This window comes from Opisthocomus hoazin, chromosome 4, assembly GCF_030867145.1.
Source record: "Opisthocomus hoazin isolate bOpiHoa1 chromosome 4, bOpiHoa1.hap1, whole genome shotgun sequence".
Classification (NCBI taxonomy): Eukaryota; Metazoa; Chordata; class Aves; order Opisthocomiformes; family Opisthocomidae; genus Opisthocomus; species Opisthocomus hoazin.
The window spans coordinates 17,716,757-17,731,588 of record NC_134417.1 but is presented as its reverse complement, the minus strand read 5'-3'; the positions used below and the strand labels follow the sequence as shown (position 1 = coordinate 17,731,588).

The window sequence follows — 14,832 nt, the reverse complement described above, 5'->3', positions numbered from 1 at the left end:
CATAAGAATTTCCTAAAAGTCTTACCTAAACCTTGAGCAATAGGTTGTTAAAATCAAACTTTATATTTAAGGCCCACAGGAAGTGCAATTATCACACCTCTGCCACACTCTCAGCTACCTCTAACCCCTACTTCTAAACCAGCTGGCACCCTTCTGGATATTCCCAACAAAACAAAGGTTCATTACTGAACCCAGTACATACATCATTACTGGCATTCTTCAGCTGGTTCAGCAAATAGTCAATGATGTCCCCACCGTGGTTAGCATGAATGAGACCCAAGGCATAGAGACCTCCGCCTTCCTGGTAGGCTGACCCTGGAGAGGTGTCCTTGGGGAGGTACGTTGCCATTAGCTGTAATGCTTCTTTCTCATGACCCTGTATGTCCAGCGTCCAGCAGGAAGGGAAGACAGTGGGATGTGAAAGGTGAAAAAACAGTGGATGCAAACACTTCACAATAATATTTAAACAAGTCAGGAGAAAACACATTATAGCCACTACTTTCTCCATAAAAGTTAGCCTTTCAGTGCTGTACAATCAGCATATAATCCTTCTGTACTGGGGCTTTATTAACTCCAGTACACGAATACTTATCAATCTCTTGGGTCACTGATGTAAACCAGCACAAACCCGGCCTGAAGCTACACAGATTCATTCACTAGAGCACTTTAAAGACGGTTGAGGCACACAAAACAATTACAAAGACTTCTTGCTATTTCAAAACAGCTTTAAATATAGCCTCCCTGTGAATGAATTTGAAGAAAATGACTGCTACTTCGGTCATCATTCAAACTTACTGAAACGTACTACAGTAAGGACTTCGGCACTATCCCAAAAACACTTAAGAAAAATACACCTGTTTCATAGCTAGAAACCATCGACTCTGTTCAACTCACAAAGGAAGGGAAGAGCTAGGAAGAAGACTCTCTCCTTGAGCCATGTCATCCTACCACCTTTTTGATGATCAGCAAAACATGCCACAAACTGCATTGGAATTCAGACGACATGGACTTGATAAAGCACAGCTTTTCTTTAGTGCGAAGACACAAACTATGTTACAGCTGTGCCTTGCAACAGACTAGGTAAACTGGAGCGCAGGCATCATTCAGAATCCCCGCTTTCAAAATGTTCACAAGTCAAGCATTTATGCTGAACAGAGGGGAATGAGTGCAACAGTACCTTGTGTATAACACCCAAGCTGGCAGTAGCAGTAAACTTAGCCCAGTTAGTGGCCCTGGCCAGCCACTCCAAATTGTCTCTGGAAGACAAAAAGAGAAACGTTACACAAGGTCTTTCCTACAGCCCATTTCTCACCCTGCAAGCAAGTTTTCACAGCCCTAAAGACTGCCTTCAAACCAGAAAGCAGCTCCAGAAGGCAAGAAGGCTGAACACATTTCCAGTTTATACCTCTATGCCCTTCATCAGCCCTGATTTTTGGCTGGTTATCGTCAAGCTCCTAGATACTAGGGATGTCAGTGAAAGATGGAGAACAACTGCTCAACATGCAGCCCATCAACTCTCCGGGAGAAACTCAAGCGGTTTCTGGAGCTTTCCCTCCAGTCCCTGGTAAGGTCAGCCCTGACATTTCCCTTTCAAGAGTCATTCAGCACTGTCAGCCTCTACCAAAAAAGACACATCATCTCAGAAATTCTCCAACTAGCAAACAAGGAGAACAGAAATTCCAGATCTCCATGCTCCAAACTGCTCATGTGGTTAGCAGTCAAATAAAGCCAGTTTGTGAGGACAGATAAAAGTAAACAATTCCAGCTTCTTCCCCCTGCCTCCACATTAGTTTTCAGACCCTTTGTTTTTTCTTCTCTAGGTCTATCAGAATTCTTTAGCCACGTTATGGAAGTATCAAAGCAAGCAGGGCATCAGTGTCGTTCAAACACCTCTAAGCGACACTGGACCTTCCTTGCCATAGATTTACCTTAGGAACTGGTCACTCGTTGTACCACAATGCATAAAGGAGTTTGCTATAACCGTTGCTGTATGACACACGGAATTCCGCACTGCATCCTGAAAGGACAAGAACAATCTGTATCACCAGCCAGCAACAGACATGCCCTAGTTCGCTTAACGTGTTTGCCAGTACACTAGAAAAACTGATTGTAATTAGGCTCAATTTAACAAGCAATTTTCTTTTAATCAAAGTTATTAGATTGTTAATACATTCTAATGTATCCTCAACCCATCTTTTCAGTGCAAATAAAGGATTTTCTACGAGTTCCTTTCAGAGACACGATTCCTTCAATTGCAGTTTAACTGGAGAACCCCTCTTCTGGTTCCCAGAACTGAGCACTGCAGAGCGTGCACTGCTGATGTTCTCAAGCCATTCCTGGAACGCTATGCAGGACCACTCCCAAGCACTTAACCAACACACGGAAACAATTTTCCGATACATTTGAAGTGCCTCCTGAAATAGATGAACCCACCCACAACCATCCCCTATTATTATTGCTGATAACATGCATCTCATTTCACACGCAAAATACTTCTACAGTTTCTAATAATCATTTAAGAGAGTCTAATTTACCTGTCTAATTCACCTTCCAAAACAGAAACAGCTACTCAATTTACCAGGACTGCCTACATTACAATATCTCATCAGTTTTGTCTTCAACAGGACTGTAACATACAGTCCTGGTTCCCTCCCTCCCTCCCCAAGCAGCAGCATTTGCACTGGATCAAGTGACACAGCTGGAGGGTGAGTTCGTCCATCTTACTGCCCAGATGGAAAACAAATCCACCAAAAAAAAGGAGGAGAAAAGGATTAGTTTCCATAACCAATCGGGGGAAAAAAGAAAATCAACACATTAATAGCAGCCTGTCATTAGGTCATACTAGCTGTAAGTTGAAACCATCTGATTATATGACCTTATTTGGGTGCAATCAGCTCTTCTTCAGCCTCACAGGTTCAAATTTTAAATGTTAATTTATCATGACCAAAACAGATTTGTATCCTCAAAACCCAGGGATGACATGCCAAAACATAAGATGATGTTGAAAAATAATAGCAACCTGGTCAAAACAAACACAGGATGAAACAGATGAATCCAAGACAACCATATCTAACAAAGCCTCTTACCTTTGTGTTTTTGAGGATCATGAGGTCTGTATTGTTGTTTCGTATTAAAAACTGCAGATGTAACTCAATGGCCATTTCCCCACTTAAAATTTTAATCATTTTTGAGATCTGGTCCTTAGGCTCTGGGTTCTTCACATACAAGCAAAGAGAAGAAAAAACCATGAGAAACCAACTATGGTTCTGCTAAAATACAGTTCATGAGAAGCCACTCTGGTAAGTTCCCATCACCGTATTCCAAAATCTAACAGGTTTTAGGACTAAGCAGACCTTGTTTCGACCCTTGCTGCACAAGCCCAAACCTCCCAGACAATCAAGTCCCTTTGTACACAACAGTGCAGGTGGGAGAAGAGACTCTTTGAAGAGAAATGTATTCTTTCACTGAAAGCAAAAGGATATGAGTGACATATGATATTCTGCAAGCTGCTATGTTTGGCCTTACAGATACAAGGAGTCTTCTGCAAGAGGCAACCGCTTTTATAAATGTGAACCTGAATTTCCATGGAAGTTTTAATGGAGAGGACCACAAAATCACAACACTTTGCATGACCCTGCTGACCTGCGCCATCATTCTTGTGAGCTAAAGGCATTATTTAGAACAACGGCTAGTAGAGCCAGGAATCTCTAACACATTCATCTTCCAGAGCTCTTTGAGAAAGCCTCCTTCTTCCCCATCATGGAACAGTTTCCACAGTTTAAGTCCCAACTGACATCCCTTCTCAGTAGGATGCAAAGTACACTGCAGCTCTTTGTATTTGCATTGTTAGCTGGTCAGAGACCAGCCAAGCATCAGTAGTCAGCCCTTAGACTAATCCCCTCTATTATTTCTTTTGGTCAGCATTCTGAATTGTGGAAGATTAAGCTCAAAAACATTTCTGGCCACAAAGATCATTTGTATGCACTTGTCCCTTGGCACAATCAGCAATGTCAATGCAGCAGAAATTGATTCAAGACATCTTTCCTGCACAAAAATGCTGTTTACAGGTTCCTTGATTGGGCAAGAAACTCCATGTCTTTTGTTTTCCTTGTGGAATATAATTTCACGAAAACACTTCTGTTTGCCCTTGATTCATTAAAATGTTGTCTATTTTAAAATTATCTGAAAGAATGTCTCGGATTCACAAGTCTAGTTGCACGATGAGGAAAGAAGAAAGATGCAAGAAGAAACATGGAAGAAGAAAACAGCCCTTGTCTTGGGTTTTACTTTCCTCTCTAGTAACATTTCCTGTCCTCAGCATTAGAAGTGTCAGAATTGCATTAGCTATTCTGCATGCTGAAATGTAATTGTATGTGCATGTTAGAAGTGAACACGCTTTCTCCAATACTTGGCAAAAGAAACTAAACAAAAGGATTCTAACCAGCATACCCAGCAACACAGCCACCATCCTAGCCAGAGGCAACACCCTCCTCCTTCACAGAAAAGAAACTACGTTATGTCAGCATCCCCTCGTGCCATTCCTGCAGACCAGCATCAGTTCTATCCAGCCAGAACTACAGATTGGAGGGAGGGAGGGGCAAAGACAAAAATCAAGCTAAGGTTCAGCTGGATTTGAGAAGGAGAAGAAAAAGAACCATCAAGCTAATCCATCAGCTAAGGTTCTCTGCAGTAGTTGAATTTCAGGCCCTTTCTTCTGCAAGGAGTTCATTATTTCAACATCAACAAAAAGCAAACACACGAGACAGATCCTTCCAGTTTTGTCCTTCTTCTGGGCTCGGTAATTCCCAGTGAAATCTACACACTTCCCACTCTCCTCCAGCTTTCAGTAACTGCTGGACTTTCAGACAATCAGATATTCGGTCCTCCAAGATCATCTGCCACCTTGCCTCCAAGCAAGACAGAAGTGGAACTCCGCTCTTCATTAGCCACACCAACCTAACAACCGCAGAGTTTCATATAGAACACAAAGAAAAACTAAGCAAGGCATATTTTGGAAATGGCACTCACAATTTCTGCAGACTTCCCTGCACAAGTGCTTCCTGGTTTCTCTTCTGCTTCCATAGCGTCACTGAAATAAAATAAAAATTAAAAATGCAACTCAGTTCATCACTCATAACTAGTCAAGCACTGCAATTATGGCTAACACTGTCCTTGAAAGACTAGCCTGGGATTTGAAGATGATGACTGGAAACAAGACTTCAACAGAACAAGGGCTGACTATTTGGAGGTCACTAGTGAAAAGCAAACTCCTCCTCAACTCCACTTTCAGGGAACCTGAAGACAAAGGCTTGGAAAACCCCACCCTCTTATTCCATCTAGAGAGATTAAAAAAAATAGAGATGCTTACAGGGAATGCACAGGCAGAGACAGATGAGAAAATAAGGTCAACAACTAGGCTTGCAATGATAATTATATCCTCACCCACAGAAGCCTTGAGCTCATCACTATTAGGATCGATGCTAGAGTGTTGAAATGGAAAGGAAAGCTATTAAGCTGTTGTTAGCACCTTGCCCTAATGCTTCGCAGCCTGACATAAATTATTCTATGCCTTTCCTTTTATTTCACTGGAAGAGAGAAGAACACTTGCTATGCCCCTATCACGGAATAAAAAGCATTTAGATGCAGTTCCTCAAAGCTGCATAAACCCTTATATTTAACTAGCCTTGATCTAAGCAGCATTCTCCATCACACACTGTCAAAGACAGTGCAGGGATCAGGTTGTGTACAGACATGACAGTTCCAATGGTTAAAGAGCAGTTAGAGCACAAACTTCTTCCACACCACCCCCGAGCCGGGCAGCAGCTTTAGCCTTGATTGGCAAATCCTCTAAAAACGGAGGTTTAAAGCAAAACTATCTACGTCAATTACCTGTAAGCCATCAAGAGAAAAAAGAAGATGGAATCATTAATACCAGCTTTGGTTTTCTTAACAGCGGCTTCCTGCAGCTAAGATCCAGTGATGTTGACCGCTGAACAAGTTTTAAATGTCAGGACTTTAACAAAACTCAGACTGGATTTACACCAGCTCTTTTTAAATGCAAGTACAAAAGGGTCTGTAATATCATTGAGCTCATTCTTCCCACAAGCAGGTAGCAGAACACAAGCTACAACGTGAAACCACACTTGTACATAGCTGCACCGAGCTTTTTGCTTGGACTCTCCCCTTCCTTAGATTTACCAATTGCTGCAAACACCACATAACATCAGAGCATCCCTGAGCAACTCAGTCTACAGCTCAATGAAATACTGCTCACTAGCTTAGCCACAGTAACTGCACCATGCTTACCTCAACTGCAAAGGAAAATGCATTCTTAGAAACAAGAGTGGATTCTGGTAATATACAATTTTGCCCTGAGAAATAGCATGTCTTGTCTATCACCCTGACGTAAATGAAGGGGAGGAACTCCATTGCTTGTAACTGGCATCCATACACAGAACAGGAGGCTCCACCAGAGCAGGACTGTAACCGAACAATTATGCCTCTTCTCAAGGCAATCTCCCCACCTGTCTTTCTCCGATCCAGGGACGGTGCCGGTGTTGGTGGATCCAGGCACAGAGGCAATGGGAGTGCCAACCGTGCGGAGATTCTGGATCACAGAAGACAAAAACTGCTGGCTAGCACTTTCATACAGATCAAAGCAAATTTGGTAGGCCATGAGAAGGTTATCCTCCTTCACCAGTTTTTCCAGGATGTCACTCACAGCCTGTGGGTCATCCAGGAATATCAGGCACTGAGCAGGAGAAAGGGAAGAATAGAGAGGAAAAAAAAAGTCAGAAGAAGACATTATGTATTTCAGAATTAAAAAGTAACACTACCCAAGGCCACACTCCATTTTCCCCATTCCCTTATCTGCTGCTTCCACAGAACACCCCTTCAAAGACAGAAAAACTCTTTCTCTCTCACAGGAGATAATACAAATCTTAGAAGAGTTTTCATAGGTCAGTTTAAAAATGAGATTAAGTATTACAAATTCAAGACACAACACCCCATTTCTGCAGCTTTATCTTTGGAAACTGACAAAGTTGTCCTACTACACACAGATATTTCAAAAGCACATTAAAGAAGATTAGTCATTTTGGAGGGCTGTCTCAGCTAAAATGGAACAGGCATAACACTCCCGAGTCACATGTACCTGGCATACCAAGACTGGCAAAGGCCTCAGAACACCTGAGTAACTTCATAACTGGTTGTCTAAACACCTTCAGACAATGGCTTATGAAAAACCAAAGCACTGCAAATGTTCGTTGGAGGAATAAATAAAATTCCAAGATGTGAACCTACCATCTGATACTCCCTACACAGGCTTGAAATATTCTGTCAGAGTTGTCTATGTCCCCAAACTGCCTTTGAACGTGTAGCTTTCTCTATAAATTGACCAAATGTGCAATATTTGAATCTCTTTCAAGTTGATCTCACTTTGATATATATTTGAAGCACGCAACCAGGAAAAGGTATTTCATTTAACTGAATAAAAAACAGAGATCAGGCAGAGGTCAGGTCAAATACCTCCAAAGACGACAAACTTTTGATTGACCCTTAAACATCACTCTGGGAAGTTTACCTGGCACACGTTGATGAAGTCTGGTTTCTCCAGATTCATGTAGATTTTAACTAGAACTCTCAAGACTTTATTACGGAACTGTTTATTCTGCATCAAAGACATACAGAGCTTCAAGCTGTAGGCTAGCATCCCGGGAACATCGTTCTGAAATAAAATCCAGGGATATCAAGTCTGTGTTTGGACTGAGAAGCAGGATTTAGACATTAAAATAAAGCTGCCTCCTTTCCTTCTCGAAAAGCAGAGCAAAAGACATGCACATACAAACCTTCACAGTTTCCTTTCCCATTTTCAGAAAAGTTTATATGCAGGTATATTGCAGTTTAAAGAAAAAATACTACCAAAAATGTACAGTGCCAATATTTAATACTTAATTAATTAATAATAATTAATATATAAATTGCAGTTAAAGCATGCAAAGGACTCACTTAGAAGTTCAATACCTATTTCTCTTTCTTCATCTTTCTTGTTTGACCAATTGTTCTCCAACACAGTGAAATTCACTGCACTAACATCTAATGTCAGCAAAATAAAGCGTGCACCAAGAAAAGATCCACAACACACCTACTTATTGCTAGAGACAGAAACAGATTTGGTTACTAGACTTCAGCAAGGTCATCTGAAATGAGGGATTTATAATGGGCAATTAAGTTAGTAAATGCATAGGACAGCAAACAGAAGAGAGAAAGTAAGATGGATGCCTTATGATTACCATTCCTGTATACAGAAATGGGAGACATCCAAAAATATGGAAAAGGTGTAAACCGAAAAGTGCTAAAATTTAAAGGATTTAAACCACATGTCTTGCATATGATTGAGATATTGCAGCCTAACAAGATTACAGGCAACCGCTGAGCTGCTGCAAATGTGCTTCTCTTACTGCCATTACTAGGTAACTTGACTCACCTGAAACCCTCAGTGAAAGATGTTAAAGCCAGCTGTACTGCCTTGCAGCCAGGGCAGGCTAAGACTGCACAAGCCACTTAGTGAAAATTAAAGCAGCTCACGCAGCTACTGGATTTTTTTGTTTTGCCTGCCATAAATAAATCACTTAGCCGTAAGTATCCCTTCTCACAGTGAATTACAGCAGATGACAAGCACAACAATCATAAAAGATCTGTTCTTACACTATGCCAGACCTAAGGTCTACCTACCCCAGTATCGTATCTCTGCTAGTAGCTGACAGGGAATACCTTAAGCAGAGGGCACGCAGCCATGCCTCCTGGGGATATTCTCCCACCAACTTGCAGATGAGGGATTTCTTAAAGGTGGGGGTCTCTCTACACCTGACAGCCCTGAGTGGCTCTGCCTTCCATGAACATGTTGAACCGAACATCCCCGAGTTTCATCTTTATTCTGTTCACACAAAACAGAGCAAGTTCCACAGCAACATAGATGCTGCGCTTTTTTGGATCCACACCTGGAAGAGACAAGCTACATGCACCTCCTGTCTCTTGCACATACCGACTCGAGGATGGTTTTCTCAAAGATGTCCAGCCTGCGTGTCTCTAGAGCAATGCCAATGGCCTGCTTATACTTGTGGTCATCCAAGCACCGCTGGAACATTTTGTTCACTATCCCTTCTAGCCTTTCATCGACAGGTTTCTTTTCCCCTTCTGGCAGCTCCGCATTCTCCACACACTGCTTGGTATAGTGGTCGATACATTTTGCTGAAAAGATATTGAACAAATATGGGGGGGGAAGTCAGCTTCCTAGCTGTTTGCAGTTTTTTTACAGATGAAGAGATGAGTATGTGCAAACACATGTTAATTGGAAAATACACAAAGGTGAGGCACAAGAACTATTTGTGTCGTCATATACAGATAATAGTGGAAGATACTTATACTCTCTCCCAGCAAACATTGATTTTAGTGCTGAAACCAAGTGGGTATTTTTAAAATGGAACCAAGGACATGATCTTTGTTTAAGCAGCATGGTATTTTAAATAAATGAAGAAACAGCAGTAGCAGACTTCCTAGCTCCACTGGAAGCACTGGCTGAGGAGACTGAAAGCCAGCTCTGGTCTGTCGTATCCTGCACAGGGTAAGCGATACCAGCAGACAACACTTTTAAAAAAGACATTCAAGTTACACACACATTCAACTTCTGATTTGCTATCTTGTTAAGGGTGGATAAAAAAAATTATACCCCTCATTTAGGCATGCAGCTACACTTAATAGTTGGTTATTTCCAAATTATGCTGATATTGGCAGTAACATTAGCACACAAATGAGAGAAGGGGCAATAAACAACGAAAGCAATTTTGCTATTAGGAACTCGCAGTGGAATAATGGTTAAGAATAGGAAAAAACTGCCAGAACTCATAGGTCTGTTCTATTACAGAATCCCAAAGCAGGGGAAACAAAGCAAAAATAAACTGGGTAAACACAGCTGAAGCATCAGTTTAAATGAACACAAGGAGAGGAAGACAAATACAGAGAAGAGCAGCTAAATCTAGTAAAATCTAAAAGTTACAGCAGTTTTGACAAGAGCTTTTCTTTTGCAGCAACAGTTGTTTACCAATGATCGTCTCCACATATTCCGAGTTGTCGTTGACATTGAAGAGGTCACCTGCACCGAGGGCATAGTTCAGTGATTCCTCAAAAGCTCCCAGGTGGTAAAACACTTTAGAAGCAACTAAGGCAGCAAACTGCCGGCTCCGAAAGCCCTCATCTTCATAGAGAACTTCACTGCAAAGAAGAGAGAGAAGAGCATTAGCTCTGTGTGCTCAGGTCTCTTTAAGGCCACATGACAGCCTGACCAAACTTGCATCTTTCGGACTACAGCTCCAACGCCACGTCCGCTTATATTAGTGCTTTCTGGAAAATATGGAGCTAGATGCTGTACGCGCCAGTATCAAGCAACCAGAACTACATTCACTTCCTATCTCCTGTTCTTTTTAAGCAGCACACCCTGAAGCAGTGTCTTCTCTTACATTTTGTCCACAGACTCAGAGATTTCTGCCCAGAAGTCATTGACAACCGCATTCAACTTGTGAAGAGCAAACTCCTACAAAAAAATAATAAAAAGTTGTATTACATAAAAAATGCATCTATTACCTTTCCCCAGTAAAAATTAAGTACTACCTAAGACTGATATCATAAACACTGACACAATTCTACTTTAAAAGATCTTTGCAAGTCCTTTGCAAATAAAGGGCTGTTCATTTAACAGTTAAGACAACCCTGATGTTCCTTCCTATCCCTCGTGATGAACGACTGGCTACAATGACTGATAGGTGAAATTCCTTAAAATACGAAGTTTTCAAAGCCTTTGTGGCAACCTTTGTGTAGCACGCTGAACTCCTTGGCCTGTGGTCAGCGAGTCCAGCGGAGGGTTACCAGGATGATGAGGGGCCTGGAGCATCTCTCCTACGAGGAAAGGCTGAGGGAGCTGGGCTTGTTCAGCCTGGAGAAGAGAAGGCTGTGAGGGGACCTAATAAATATTTATAAATATCTCAAGGGTGGGTGTCAGGAGGATGGGGCCAAGCTCTTTTCAGTGGTGCCCAGTGACAGGACAAGGGGCAATGGGCACAAACTGAAGCACAGGAAGTTCCAGCTGAACATGAGGAAGAACTTCTTCACTCTGAGGGTGACAGAGCCCTGGAACAGGCTGCCCAGGGAGGCTGTGGAGTCTCCTTCTCTGGAGATATTCAAGCCCCGCCTGGACAAGGTCCTGTGCAGCCTGCTTTAGGCGACTCTGCTTCGGCAGGAGGGTTGGACCAGATGGCCCACAGAGGTCACTTCCAACCCCTACGATTCTGTGATTCCATGATTCTGTCTATGCCAGCCAGCTCTATTTATTTATCTGGACACAGTACTTTTAGAAGATAAATATCCAGACTGGAATCAGACCACTTGTAATCAGTTCAGAGTGAAAGCGGGGCTCATTTGGATCTATCATCACTTGTCTGTTTCCAAGCAAAACATTTAGGGGATTATCAATATTACAAGACACACCTCCCCCTCCTAAAAGGGGCTATGTTGAGTAGGTAACTAGCAAGCACCACCAATACACCACCACTTTGAGTGTCTGGTGTTGTCCTATGGATTCATATACTCTGTGGACTGTAAAGTTTCTGTTACTGTTTTCTCCTACTACTACTACTGTGATTTTTTTATTTGTCCAGGTGAAAACTACAACTGTGATTTTGTTTCACATTGCTTCAACTAAGCTAATAACTTGACATGTTCTCTAGCTTTGAATTTTATGAGTCAAAATGCAGTTTCTGGAATGCTTTTAAGTAACAAAGCCCCATTATCATCATAGAGCTGGGAGCTTTGGTGAATAGAGATCTTTGCATGCAAAGCTTCAGTTTATCTATGTTCAAAAACAAGAAAGCTTGCCATCTGTTATGTTATTTAAGCCCTTCCTTTCAGCTTTCAGGCTACATATGATTTGGGGCCCACCTGTTGCTGTCCAACCATTGATTTTTGAGATCCACTCATTTCTAATTTTAAGCTTTCAACATAAGGCAGTTGCTGTTATTCGCTCCCAGATACAAGAGCTTACCTTGAGCTGTGGCTCTTCTTCATCCAGAAGAGAGATAATTCCAGCTGCAAAACAAGATCATAGTCAGTTTTGGACTCTCTCTGCCTCAAAAGTGAACACATTTAGTTCAAAACCAACAGAACAGGAAAGGAGGCTCTCTCTGGAACACTGGTTTAAAATCTTCAGTATTAAAATTCAAAGATCAGATTCAAGTTTGTACTAAACACGACATAAAACAGTTCAGAATTTATAACTGAAAAGGTACACCGATTATAAAAGGTGATCCTTCTTAGAAGAAAAGATACTAGGCAGGAACTCGAAGAATCTCGGAATTACTTCCAGCTCCATCACTAGTTTGCTGACTGCTTTCTAGAAAGTCACTTTCCACTTCCCCAACGGGCATAACGGAGATCATGTCAAAACATACCAACTTTTTCAATCCAAGGAAACAGGCCTCACGGCTAAGAGAAGACGTCGTATCTCGCAACTTTAGCAAGACTCCTGACGCTGTCCCAGAACATTTGTACAAACAGCTGCAGAAACACTGTTTAACTGATATAACTGAGAGAGAGATTCACAGTTATTTGTGGAGCTCAATCTGCAGAATGGTTATAGATGGTTTCACTGTCAGACTACAAGGATGCAACTGAAAGGGCTGGAATAGGATCTGATCAAAGTCCAACACAATTCTCTGCTTTTAATCTTTCATCTGTTGTACAGATTGATAATCTTTTAAAATCTAAATAAAGACATCAAATTGGAAAGGCCAGCACGCCTACTGGAGGGCTGAACTGAGTTTTCAGAAGATCTTGACAAATCTGAAAGGAGAGCGTGCAGATGAAAACTAAAATGTACAAATGCAGAAAGGAATCTGAACAGTGCAGTGGATTAAGGTGAAACATGATCAACAATACCACATGGCTGCAGCAGGAGGCAGAGAACCCTGACTTCACACCGAGACGTGTAAGTGAGAGGGTTTCTTGAGAGGTATGAAGCCACCCTTCCATCTGCTTGGCACCAACACGCCTGAGCCAGACCACTGTGCCCCGTGCGGGGCACTGTGTTTTCAGAGTTGTGAGCAAACCAGGGTGTTCAGAACTGAGCAACAAGAACAAAGAGGCCTCGCAATCAGGACTTATGAAGGTTGACTGAAGGCCTAGACTAATGGGTTAGTCTATGGAAATCTGGGAAGGGTACAGAGTTCATACATGTACAGGGCAGCTGCCAGCCGACACAGAATAGTCTGATCTTTGTGTCACATAGGAATAGTAAGATCAAGCTTTATTTGGAGCTTCAAAGGTTGAGGTTTGATGATAAGAAAAGTTTTCTGACAGGAAGACAGTTATTCACTTTGCCTAGCAAGGTTGTAGAACCTGTTATCAGAGATTGTTTTAAAACCAGGTTAGACACACGTCCGTCAGTAACAACAACTGAAGGAGCGCCCTTTGGTGGGGCAGGCAGGTTCAGCAGCCCACCCCACAGCACTCCCTCCAGTTGTGTTCTGCAATTCTACTCCAGGTGTACGATTTCATTATTTTTTAAAAAAGGAAGCTCCTGCATTTACCTGATCTATCGGGAGGAAGCTGTCTCACTCCCATTCAACATACCATTTCTACCTTTTTAAAACCCCCTCTGAAGTGAATTCGTACTTCTCAACTAAAATAAGACTTAAATGTAAAGCAAAGGGTTCAGAAAGAGACAGCCACTTGCAGACTATTCTCCTCCGTACTGTTTCCCTCAGAAAGTCACAACCAGTCACACGTTCATTTCTGGCCTAAGCGTTTTCATAAACAGTTCTCGTATTTCCTTACGCTATGAAGCTCTCCTTAGCTCCAGAAACAGTGCTCATCACCCATTTCCTCACACACTTCGCTAGCCTGGGCTCTTCAGGCCAGCTTCTCCTCTGCAAGGCGTTCGCGTTTCTGACTCCCTCCGAGGAGCAGGTCTGCCTCTTCCCCCTGCCCCGGCCCCCACCCCGCCTCCTACAGACCCTGCTGCCCACCCGCTTTATGGCTCCTACGCCTCATGCACGTTAAGCTCGTCCTCGCCGAGCCCGCCGCAGCAGCCGGCGGAGGGCGGGAGGTCGCCCCGGGACACGGCCGGGCACCGGGCATCCCCCGGCCTCCCGCGCCTCAGGCTGAAAGAGCCGGTTGTGGCGAACCGCCGGGCAAAGGGGCGGCCTCCCGCTCCCGCCGGGACGCACGGCGGCTACCGGCCGGGGGTGACCGGGGCCGGGAGAAGGCTCCCGTGACGGGCGGCCTCACGGAGCGTTGCGGCCGTCGCTCCCGCGGCCTGCGCCGGTGCCCAGTCACGGCCCTGACTCAGCGAAACCCCGGCGGGCAGCGCTGCCCCGCGCCGCTCCCTCACCGGCCGAGGTGATCATGGTGTCTGCCGCCCACCCGGCCCGCGGAGGGAGGTGGGGTCCGCTCCGGCTCTGCTCCGGCCCAGGCGCGGTGCTGGAGGTGCCGCCACCCGGGGTCCCCGCCGCGCCGCTGCCGCTCCGCCGCCGCCCGGCCCGGAAGTGCCGCGAAGGGCCTCTTCCAGCAGGACCCCGCTGCTCCCGGGGAAGGTGCCCGTGGCGATCGCCTGCGCGGGGCGGCGGAGAAACAGCCAGGCGCGAGCGGGACAGCTCTGCCTCCCGGCGCCTTCCCGTGCCCCGCTGGCAGGCGGGGGTCCCGGGGCGCACTCAGGCCGCGCCAGGCCGCGCACCGGGCCCCACGGGTGACCCCGTAGATGCTCGTGTTTGCGCTGTGCTGGGCAAA

At 44.1% G+C, this 14,832-nt stretch overlaps 1 protein-coding gene across 1 annotated transcript in view; it reads right to left on the bottom strand.

Annotated features, from left to right (window-relative positions):
• Positions 1-14,582, bottom strand: part of PSMD1 (proteasome 26S subunit, non-ATPase 1) — a 76,785-nt gene extending 62,203 nt beyond the window's left edge. The window contains exons 1-12 of the mRNA XM_075418151.1: positions 14,438-14,582; positions 12,092-12,135; positions 10,515-10,588; positions 10,100-10,269; positions 9,044-9,249; positions 7,583-7,726; positions 6,525-6,751; positions 5,029-5,089; positions 3,087-3,215; positions 1,929-2,017; positions 1,178-1,256; positions 203-376 (exon numbers count right to left, since the gene is read on the bottom strand). Coding sequence (XP_075274266.1) covers positions 203-376; positions 1,178-1,256; positions 1,929-2,017; positions 3,087-3,215; positions 5,029-5,089; positions 6,525-6,751; positions 7,583-7,726; positions 9,044-9,249; positions 10,100-10,269; positions 10,515-10,588; positions 12,092-12,135; positions 14,438-14,453 — 1,413 coding nt within the window. The 5' untranslated portion in view covers positions 14,454-14,582. The remainder of the gene's footprint in view (positions 1-202; positions 377-1,177; positions 1,257-1,928; positions 2,018-3,086; positions 3,216-5,028; positions 5,090-6,524; positions 6,752-7,582; positions 7,727-9,043; positions 9,250-10,099; positions 10,270-10,514; positions 10,589-12,091; positions 12,136-14,437) is intronic.
• Between the last annotated feature and the right edge of the window lie 250 nt (positions 14,583-14,832).